Raw genomic sequence first — 12,194 nt, 5'->3', positions numbered from 1 at the left:
ATATATATATATATATATATATAGATATCAAATTTCATGTGATTTATCCATGTGCGAAGCCCTAGCAAAATGGGTGTCATTCCTAGCTAAAATTGGTGACCCGGACGCGTTGGTGCAGTCCAATTTATCGTCGGAGGTCATCCGGGGAAGGTTTCACCCGTCCTCTGGGCTTAATGGAAGTCCGATTTCGTGCAATTTTGTGAATTTTGTGCATTTGGTGTGTGTATGTGACGAAAAACTCGTGATGATGTTTTCCTAGGGCTTGGAATCCTATTAGGAACTTTTCCCTTGAGTCTTCACAAAATAGTTCATAACCGCTCGTTCATACGACGATGGTCTTATGCCATAAATGTTAGACATCAAAGAAAAATAGGAAGTGGTTAGAATTTCTAAAAGGGTGGGTCTCAATTCTAGTTTTCTAAGATAGTCAATAGGAACTCCTAGAGCTAGATCCTAAAACCTTAAGGAAAAAGAAATGACCTCAAAAATGAGGTCAACATCAGATCCTACAGACTTTCCACCATTGGTTTCTTTTTTACTAATGCGACAGCAAAAAGTAAAACGTTTTATTATTATTCACGATATTAAAATCACTAAGGGCGATCGTATTTTCATAACCTTCATTAAAAAGTTTATCAAAGTAACTCACTCACCTATGTTGAATATTTTTTTCTAAGAAAAGTACTTTTTTATTTTCATCTTTAATACACTTTACTTGAGTTAAATCTTTACTTTTCTTTTTTTTTTGTTTGGCTAGTTTATACATATATTTTTCACCCTCCTTAGTATCTAATCCATTATAAAGATCATTAAAAGCAGAATTTTTAGCGTCATAAATTGTTCTTTTAGACTCCCCGCGGGCCGTTTAATATTTTTCTCAGTTCTATAAACTTTTACATTTAAACCAATTTTTATAACATAACTTCTTATATTTTATTTTTTTTTGCACATTATTATTCCACCACCAACTATTTTTATTTATAAAAATTTTTTCTTTTGATTCTCCAAGCACATTTTTTGCTACTTGTTTAATATTGTTTGTTATTTTATCCCACATAACATTTGCTTCTTCATGAATATCCCAAATTTTGGAATCTTGAATTTTACTCATAAAAATAATTTTATGTGTCTTTTAATTTTCTCCATCTAATTCTATGATGAAAATCAAAATTAAAGTTGTATATTAAATAGATAAAAATTAAAGTTGTATATTATATATCTCTACAAGGGATCATTTGACTGGTGCCTTCACAAAGAAACTAAAAACATAACTTCAGAAGATTATTAGCAAGCTAGTGATAGAAGATAATTATTCAGCAAATTGAGAGAGTTATGGATCTTCTTATTATAGGAACCCACAATTTTATCTCAAATATTCATGAAAAGAAAAAAAAATCAAGATAGCAAGAACTTAAAGCATAGAAAAAAATCAAAATTCCATGAATTCAAATCATGAAAAAAATTAGAACCTATTTTTAAATCTATATTTATTTACATGATTATAAATATTTTCTTATTTTATTACTACACCAACTTATAGAATGTCTTATATCAAATACTTAACTGAATTAAAAAAAAATCTTTAGTACCACAATGCTCCCCACCAGCACAAAAAAAAGGAAATAAAATCACTAATTAGTCTAAGGATACGAAGAAAATTTTAAAAAGTGAGAAATTATTAATCTTCCAAAATAAGGTTGTTAAAAGAGACAAAGTAAAAATTATTTAGGTAATTCAAGCATGATGTGGAATAAAATAGCTAATTCTATTAAAATGATTTCCCCAGAAGCCATGAGAGAGTCAAAACTGTCATGCACATAAAAGTAGACCTGAAGGTACAAGATATTCCTTTAAAAGGTAATAAATATGAAATACCAATAAGTGATGTAGTACAATTTTCAGTTTAAGTTTTAAAATGCAACAAGAATAATGCAATCAATGTAAATCATATAAAAATTTAAGAATTCATTGAGTAAATCAGGAATGACCATTAAATACACAAAAGCTTACTTTTTTTGGATACAAACAAAACACAAAAAATTAGAATCCAAATGATAATAAATCTAAGAAAATTAGAACAAGTTAAATGAATGAGCAAAAACAATTTCTTCACTACAATCAGAATTTTAGTTAATCAATTTAAGCACAGTAATATAATATCTATATATATATCTATAGTGCCAAACAGGTTTCATGCCAAAATAAGAAAATGATAACTTGTCTCAAAATTGGGTTGTCGCAATTTATACCACGTACTAAAAGAAATCAGAGATCAAACATGCACACATAAGATAAAAAAACTAAAATGAAAAAAAAATAAATTAAATCATTATATACCTCAAACCATCTATCTATAGATTTCTCATCTCTTGGTTAGTAAATATGATTAGCACAAGTTTAACACAATTCAATTAAAGATAATCTTAAAATTCAAACTTTGATTCCATCGTAAGCATCAAATAAAAATCATGTAGAAGTAAAAATAGCAATAATGAAGACTATAATATCATCAACAGACTATTACTATTATTATAATAATGAAGACTATAATTATTATTCAGCGGCACGGGTTTCTCTTGTGAAATCATCCTAAAGATGTGCGATTAAAAGAAAAGGGACAAACGGTGCGCTGAAACAGAAAGCAATTGAACCATAACTTAGAAAACCCTAACTTAACATTAAGCATGAAACTTTTCACAAATGTAAATAACCCATGTTCAAAAAAATAAAAAATAAAAACAGAGAATAGATACTGAAATGTAGAATTTAAACTTTAAGATCAAGCACAAACCACACTAATCTAATCCCACCTCAGACCATATAAACCAATCCGATAATAGAAGATAGAAAAAAAAAATACCATTCTCAAAGGCCAATATCATATATCATGTCCAAATAACTGCAAATTGCAATTACAAATTAACTACTAGATAATAAAAATTTGCTCAGGAATTTATTTATTTGCTCAATGCTCAGGCATTTATTTATTTGCTCAAGGTTTATGTTGAGGGAAAACTTGCACATCTCCATCATTAAGGCTAATAATAATTAAAAGAAAGTTAAAATAGGATACATATAGATAGACAGACGTGAACGCACGGACGCACACACACACGCAGCCCCGCACGTACTCACGCCCCAATATGCATCCGCACGCACAGAGGGATAGAGAGAGAGAGAGAGAGAAGCAAAGGTGAGAGATAAAGGATTTAAAAATATGAGAAGGATTAGAAACAAAGCAAATATAATCTTAATTAAGGACAAAAACATGAAGGAAATATAAAATAATTACTTTGAGAAATTATTGAATGGGAATTTCATAGAAGAAATTAATATGGAAAAGCATAAAGAGCAAAATAGTGATGCTCATTACAATTTGATCCAGTAAAAGAAGCGACGTCAGCTATGAGAATATGCATAAAGGTAAATTTTTAAGTCCATGTGAGATAGAGATGACAAATATTATAATGACTTGGTTAATAATCTTTTTCAATGAAATTTCGAAGATCAAGGGTCTGGTTGGGGCAGTTGTCGCGCAGCAGCTATGACAGAAAGCTGCTATGCAGCAGCTGACTATTTATTTGTTTTTTGTATTTGTGAAACAGCTGTGCTGCAGCTGTTTCTGAACAAATGATCTTTCTGCTTCTATATCATAGTGTTGTTAATAACAAAAGTATTCCTCTAAAAGCATCCACAAAACCATTGAACAATTTTTCATAACCCTAAGCCCAATTCAATGCCTCTACTCTATCAATTTCCCAAGGCCAAAAAATTGTTTTTATTTTGTTTTGCATCAAAACTACACATCCGAGAAAGAGGGCAAACCACCCAAACCGATCAAAACAAAAAATAGAGAGACCATATACCAGAAGGACATTCCCATCCTCAAAAACCACAGATGCCCCAAAAATTGAATGTGAGATGTCACAAATTACAATTCCAACCATTCCAGGGCCCTCAAATTTAAGATTCATTCATTTTAGGGGCCAGGAACAGAAAAAACAAGTCACAAAATGTCGTAAAATCACAAACCGAGTAGAGCAAGGAGCACAAACAACAAAAAGAAGGGTATCGGATACCAAAATCCATAATCCCATCATTTTGATAGCTTAATATCAATTTCACATGTGATAAAACGATAGAACGCATTGAGAAAGCCACGAATTCCAAATCAATCATAAATTGCAAAAATTATGATAGAGGATACCCTGAGAGAGGAAGGGAAGAGCAGCGGAGATGAGAGAGAGACGACTCGAGATAGGCAGCAGGGACGCGAAGGAGCAATGACAAAGAAACAAAGAATCTAGGGCAAAGACACAAAGGGCAGTGAGGAGAAAAACGAAACAAGAAACGCAGAGGGTGTTACACGCAGCCCAAGTTTACACCCGATTTAGCCCCGAAGCAGCCACACAATTGTTTCCAAACCCCCCACGAGAAAGCAGTTTCAAACCGCATTGCACCAAAATTGCCGCACCAAACAAGACCTAAGAGGATGCCAGTATCGAAAAAGCATCTCATATCAGAAAATATCATAGAAACAATAATTAATGAAAAAAATTTAGATGGCATAAAAAAGATTGTCATTTGGTTTATATCCATCTTAAAAAAGCACATGATTGAGTATCGCAAAAGTTGTTTTGAAGCACATTAAACATGCGTGTCAAAATTACATTGAAGTCATTAAAGAGATATATGAGACTACGCATCAACATTAACAGTTGCAGAGTGACTAAAGAATTTCCAATTATAATAAGATTGCTTCAAGTAGTAGTATTGAGTTCATAACTTTATATACTTTATAACATACTTACAAAAGCCATTTAAATTAAAGTTCCTAAGAAAATATAAATGGTAGATCAAAGGTTACATGAACTGAAATTGTAAAAAAAAAAAAAATCCCACAAAAAAAAAACTTCATTCAACAAGTAGCATTTAAGAAGAATGAACAGTTACTAAGTCATAAAACTGACCCTAAATAATCTGAATAGGGCTTATGGTGATAATGATGATGAATATCATTTAATAATGCAAAAAACATAGAGACAAAGAAAAAAAAAATTAAATAGAAAGCACTTCCAATTACTAAACTTATACTGTGAGAAAAACTAAGAAAGGGAAACTTAAGAGTAGAAATACCAGTGAGCTAGTGTTTGTATCATGCTGGTTACTTGTTCTGGTCTCAAATCCCTGCCAGCAGCAAATTGAACCTGTTCCGATAAAATGAATAAAAAATAAACTATCTTAGGTAGTTGTAATGACAAATATGGCTACAAGAGAAATTTTGTAGAAGATTCAAACCTCAAAACATCTGCGCAACTGATCGAGTTTTCCTCTAACAATTCCCTGCACGAACATCACAGTATAAGGAAAATTTAATAACATTTAGTTATCATAAAAAATGAATATAAATTACAAGGTACATATCAGTATAGAAAGACGGCATGGTATATAATTATATTTTCATAGGTTTTTAAACAAAATCATTTGTTTTCAAAAATTAAAATAACATTTTGGAGCCACTTCATCTTTGAAATAGAGATGCCTGATCTTTATAAAGGGCGTAGGATAGACCAGACCATGGGACAAACATTTGCAGGAGTTGGATCAAGCCCAGTTTCAAGACTTGCCGGTCATTCTAACTCATTGCATCTTTTTCATGTTTATAACTACCCCCTTCAAAATGAATTATTAATCAATCTCAAAAAAACAGTAAACCTTCACATATTCATTTTCCGGAGCACCACAAAATAAAAATTGTTCCTTTTCTGACGCATGATCAATAAATTTCATGTAGAGAGCCTTTTGAATCGTGAAAGATGGACAACTGAGACATGTTATGGTGCAAGTTTCACTCAAAGGAATGGAACTCCCATCTTCATGGACAGTGTTTCACATATCTTGAGGCACACTTAGGTTTTTTCAACTTGAACTCTTTAAATAACAATAACATAACATATGAGTAATACTTATCAAAAACTAAAAAAGCAGAATATGAATTTGTTATGTTTACAGCTAAGCTCATGCCCAATGTTACTGAAATAGAATAGTTCTCTGGACAATTTTAATAAATGGCAGACCAAGAATAAGTTCATCATCAAAATAGCTAAATTTGATTAAAAATATGAGAGATTTTAAAAGAGTGGACTAGTGAGAAAATTTATAAAACTGTATTTTGAATACACTTTCCACTGAGCCTTTTAATGTGTATTAGATGTTTAACCAGCTACTGATATAGGAAATATCTTCAAAAAGTTAAACGCTCTTGAAAATGCTGGACCAAAGAAAATGTGTGGAAGGAAATTTCCTAGAAGTTCAAATGGCTATGCTAAAAGGATATCTTCTCAAGTATAGAAATTTCATCTTCTCATAGGCAAACTTTTAAATTAGGATACCAATATCCTGAAACCTTTTGTTGCAACTGATGTCCGACCCGTTCGGGGAGCTTGGAGTTAATCAAGACAAGAACATACGGTGAAAGTAATATTTCTAATCAATTACAACAATCCACAATAACATTCAACTATAAAAGAATCACTTTTCCACAAGACATAAACACACATCAACCAACAAAATACATAAAATTTTTCAACTTGATACAATAACACAATGAAAGTGACAAAACATATAAACAAAACAATCTACTACCGATTTTCAACAGTTCATCTCCTATCTAATACCACTTTTGTCACTGCTCGACCCAAAAACTTGGAGAAATAATGTAAGAATGAATATTCAGACAATGACAATAAATATTTTAAATAGTAACATTAGTCAACAATATCATCAACTATAAAAGAATCACCAATCCACAATATGCAAGTAAACACACTTAAAAAAATACATAAAATCATCCAAATCGATACAGTAAAACAAGCAATATACAATAAAAGTAACAAAACATATAATTCAAATATAAAATTCAACCGTCTACTATCTATTTCTAACAATTTTTGTTCTCCTATAAATAAGTTCCCTCCTATCAGTTATATCAATATAGCATAACTACTTTTTGAAAGAACAATTAAATAATAAGATAAGTTTATAACAATTTAGTAAATAACTACAACTTTATTATGCACTAATTTTTTTATACATATGTCTAACATGAATGCTCAAACAAAGAATTTGATCAATCTATCAAATAAACTTTACATTTTTTTTATAAAAATATTTATTTAATTATCTTAATCAATTACATTTTTTATTTATTTTCCTTCAAGTCATCTTAGGAGTATGGGAAAAAATTTATGACAATAAAAATACAACATTTATCATTTCTTTTATAGTTTTTTACCCACAAATATATAACCATTACAATTTTACCTATCATTTTGTACCAAGAAAGATACAATCAATCTATCAAGTAAACTTTACATTTTCTTTTTCATTTTTTCCTTTAAGTCATCTCAGAAGTGCCGTGAAAAATTTTACCAATAAAAATACACATTTACAATTTCTTTTACCATTTTTTATCAACAAATGTAAAACCATTATCATTTATCGATCATTTTGTACCAAGAAAGGTACAACCATTATCAATTTTTAAACATTTTGTACCAATAAGAGAGTGAATCCTGATAAACTTACTCATTTATCTTTCATTTAACTTATATTTTTTGTACAATCATTAAATTTATTTAATTTATTTTGTGTGTGTGTGCGCGCGCATGCGAGCACACTTTTAATTAATATAAATGATATTAAAAAAAATAAAGTGAAATAATAAGCTTATAAAGAAGTATCCTAAACATTAATTTAAGTCATTCTTGTATTATTTGCTTTAAATTTATTTTCTTTTATTTAAAGGTATTTGTGCTCTAAAAAAAAGATCAAGTATTTCTATGATTGAAATAAATAACGGAAAAAATAAAATCATTGCTTCATCTTTTGCATTGCACAAAATGTAAAATAAATAGTTTTATTGATTTAAAAGAAATTAAATATAAATTAAATGAAAGATATACAATTAAGCCCTTATCATAATATTTTTAAAGCGTGGTTTGAAGCGCGCTTCAAAAGCAAAATGAAGAAAATCGTGTGACGCCTACTTTGCCTCTGAGATATGTTGAAGTTAATTTGAAGATTTATTTTGCAATTTTTATGTTTTAAATTATTTCAACAAACTATAACAAATTATTTGCAATTTTAATTTGCAGGTTTAACCTTAATATTTGCATCAAGTTATACATTAATAGTTTTGTATAAGCTATTAGCGTTTGGTTGATAAAAGAGCTGCTTCGCTCTGCACTTTGCAATTGAAACAAAAAAAAAAATTTTGCACATTGTATTGTGTTTTGTGCTTTGAAAACATTGGCTAATAGGAGTCAATTCTTAATAATACTAGCGGAAGACATTATTGTACTCGGACATGTTAAAAAAACTATATTAATGGTTATACCCTTAGTACAAAATGAATAAAGAAATAATGATTGTACTTTTATTAGTACAAAATTATAAAGAAAATGATAATGGTTGTACCTATATTAGTACAAAATACTAAAAGAAATGATAATGATGGTACAATTTTTGGTATAAAATGATAAAAAAAAATTATAAAAGATGTACCTTAATTGATGCAAATTTATTACAGTGCTCCTATGATGTTTTTTAAAGAAAAAAATGAAAAATGAAATTAATTAAGAAAATGAAAATGCAATCGATTATCATGCTGAAATAGTAAAAGAAATGATAATGATTGTACCATTATTTATATAAAATAATAAAAGAATAATAAAACTAACTTAATTGGTACAAATTTATTAAGGTACTCATATGATGTTTTTAAAAGAAAAAAATGAAAAATTAAATTAATTAAGAGAATGAAGATACATTGTATTATTATGCTGAAATAAATTTTTTTATTTAAAAAAAGTAAAGTTTGCTTAATATATTGATCAACGTATTTCTTTGAATATTCATTAAGCATAAAAAAATTTGATGTACACTAACACAGTAATTATCTACTAAAATTTTGTAAACTTAACCTATTACTTAATTGTTCTTTCATGAAAAACTCCGTTAAACAGATATGACTGATAGGACAAACTTTATCTATAGAAGAAGATAAACTCTTGAAAATAGTTAACAGACTATTAAATTTTATGCTGTCATTTTTATTATATTACTTATTCTACAGAGTATCAAACGGGATGATTTAAAGTGTGTTGTTAGAGGATGTTTGTTTATGTAGTATGGATTAGTGACTCTTTCATAGTTGAATGTTATTATGAACTAATGTTACTATTTAAAAATATTTACTTTCACCATTTGGCCATCCGTTCTCACCTTGGTTAACACTAAATTCTAAGGCCGGGTTGTGACAACTGCACTAGTGGAAAAATTACCAAATTAATAATAAAGAACACAAGAATGGGATGATAATAAAAGGGCAACAAGATATTAGAGACAACAAGTAAAAGGAGAAACAAAAGAAGGCACATAACTTTACTTCAAAGGCTAATTTTGTAGAATGGAGTGATAACAATTCAAGAAATATCAAGAATTCTTACCATGCAAAAACAAGGAACAAACATTTTAAGGCAATAAATAAATAAATAATAATAAATAAGATAAATCAACTCATTGTGCTTGACAATACAAGCTCAGTAAAAGTTATGCCAAATTCAAAGAAGAACTTGCTAGAAATTGAAGATAAAATAGTTGCTTTGATCACTAAATGGAACCTAATGGAAGAAATAGAAAGGGAGATTGAATCTAGAGCAACATAGACAATTTGAGCCGATGCGAACTACTTCACCTCTTTCACTTATAGCAGGAGAAATACAAGTCTTCATAGGAGATTCAAGGCCCACATATGTTGTTAAAACGGGAAAGACTAACCTCATGCTAACTTTAAGAAAAGCCCTTACCTTATGGATGTGTTACATGTTCCTTAAATTAGATAATTTTAATTCAATCTCAATTCCAGGAGAAGTTTTGTTAAAAATTATGTTTGAGACTTATAAGGTTGCATTAACAAAAAACAGCTTATTTGTGGAAAAAGAGCACTTTGCAACAATGGCTTGGGCACTTTTAAGATTTTTAAGTGTAATGTCTTACAGAATTTAAGGTTAAAAGTTAAACAGCTTTCATTCAATGAATAAAAAATCTTCTTATGTTCAACAGTCTGGATTCATGGAATTGAAGATTATGAAAATGTTAATTTTCTTCCATTAAAAAAAATGAAAGAGCAAGGAATTAGGAAGGATATCTTATTTCAGCCTTAGAAAATGCCAAACATGCCAGATTTAATAGTTTGATTTAGGTGATAGTAAAATTCATGTCTAGGGATGCCGATACCTTTATTGATGAATTTAATTGATACTCACAGATATGAAGATAAAACGTAGTTGAAATTCATGAAAAATAAAGGTGAGGTTAAGAATAAAATGGATGTGAAAATTAAGTGGTCTAGTTCCAATTAAAGCAGATAATAATATTAAAATTCCTTAAATTCACACCATGTTATTTGCTTAAATCAAATGGAGTAACAAAGGATAAATAGAAGTTTTATTTTCGGCACCTTAGAATTCTTCACTTGGTTTCCAACCAATGTGCAGTGTATTCAAGCACAAAAATAAAATGAATGATGTCACAAAAGCGAGTCATATTTGTGGGTGTTGTGCAGAAAGGAACTATTTTCTATCAGCAAACCATATCCAAAAGAGAACATTTTTTAAGAAAATTAACCAAATGTTAAATGAACTTTACTAAAATCAGTTACCCAATTTAACATATCTTAAAATGTGAGTTTTAAGCTAAGGTTCTTTTACTAAATCCTAGAAAAGAAAATTTGGCTGTAAAACTTGAGAGTGTCTATTTACTATATCTGATAAAAACAGTGTTGCTTAGATATTTAGAAAATGGATGGAGAGGTAGAATGGGTTAGAAATCATTTGGTCCATATTTCATTATGGTTAAGATCAATTATCTTCTGTTTACATCAACATTGACAAGATGCAAAGCCATAGCAGCATATATATATATACCTAAGACATAATATTGTGAAGTAACAGTAAAATGTAAATGAACGGGATAATAATCCTAGATTGTGTTATGAAAAAGATGAATATGGCGGATCCTCAAACTAAACCAGCTGGGACAAACCAAGTTCATCATAATTTGATGGGGACTGGATTTATGCCTGCAAACAAAAGATTGATAATAATAGGAACACAACCTAAATTAGTGTAATCCCGTGAAATAAGTTCATATGAGTTAGAACAAATCACCAATTAGCTTAGTATACTAGCTTATAAATTTAAAATAATTATTTGAGTCTCCCATTCTGGTGTTGGATAGTGTGAAGTTGCAGTCATAAGTTTGAGTTTACCTTAAAAAAATCCATAGTTCAGACAGAATGGTGTGTTTATCAAGGTGCATGACACACCTGATGGATCACCTATACGAGTATAAAGTCAGCCACCATTTATAAGAATTTAAGCACCTCTAGAACGCTCATGACATTCAGGTTTTGATGCATGGCTTAAAAGCATCACACCACATTAAATAGCTCTCATGTCTTCGGTATAATGTGGATGGTTAGACATGATTTCAAATAAACAAAAAAAGATTATTGAAATTCCATATTTCAACAAATTCTTATAAATCATGTTTGTTGCCTATGATGTGCTGACACTATATATTAATGAAGCACGTAATGTGGAACAAGTAGGGCACTCATATGTGCCACCACGACGTACATGTCATTTGAACGTTTAATTAAGAGAAATTAAAAAGTATATAATGGAAACGTGTCTGAAACGCAGATTTAGATAAATAAATTTAAAATTTAAAATATAATTAAGCCACCTCTTCTACTCTATTTTAAAAAAATATTACATACGACTTAATCCTAATTTTATTTTGTCCCTTCTACTCTATTTTTCTTTTTTCGTTTTTTGATGAACCAATTTTCACAACTTCAAACTATTGATATGAAAGGTTATGCTGTTTTTCTTCAAGAATTAAATTAAAGGTATTTAATAAATCAAATATATTGCTTATTTTATGAGTAATTGAAATAAATAATCATGATATAAATTTAATTTATATTTATTTAATTTGTAATTACTATTTTTTTTTAAAGATATGATATTATAATGATATATCCAATGCATGTTCATGTACTCTATTTTCAATAATACAGACACACACACAAAATCTATATATATATATATATATATGTAAGAATG

General features: G+C 29.2%; 1 protein-coding gene across 2 annotated transcripts in view; it reads right to left on the bottom strand.

Annotated features, from left to right (window-relative positions):
• The window catches only part of LOC110022658 (COP9 signalosome complex subunit 7), a 128,580-nt gene that overhangs the window by 21,237 nt on the left and 95,149 nt on the right, over positions 1-12,194 (bottom strand). For both annotated transcript variants that reach the window (XM_020721719.1, XM_020721718.1), the window contains exons 5-6: positions 5,299-5,343; positions 5,137-5,207 (exon numbers count right to left, since the gene is read on the bottom strand). In XM_020721719.1, the coding sequence (XP_020577378.1) occupies positions 5,137-5,207; positions 5,299-5,343 (116 nt within the window). The remainder of the gene's footprint in view (positions 1-5,136; positions 5,208-5,298; positions 5,344-12,194) is intronic.

The sequence above is a fragment of the Phalaenopsis equestris genome, unplaced genomic scaffold, assembly GCF_001263595.1.
Source record: "Phalaenopsis equestris unplaced genomic scaffold, ASM126359v1 Scaffold000202, whole genome shotgun sequence".
Taxonomy (NCBI): domain Eukaryota; kingdom Viridiplantae; phylum Streptophyta; class Magnoliopsida; order Asparagales; family Orchidaceae; genus Phalaenopsis; species Phalaenopsis equestris.
The sequence above is the reverse complement of the archived record's forward strand: the minus strand, read 5'-3'. Positions and strand labels throughout refer to the sequence as shown.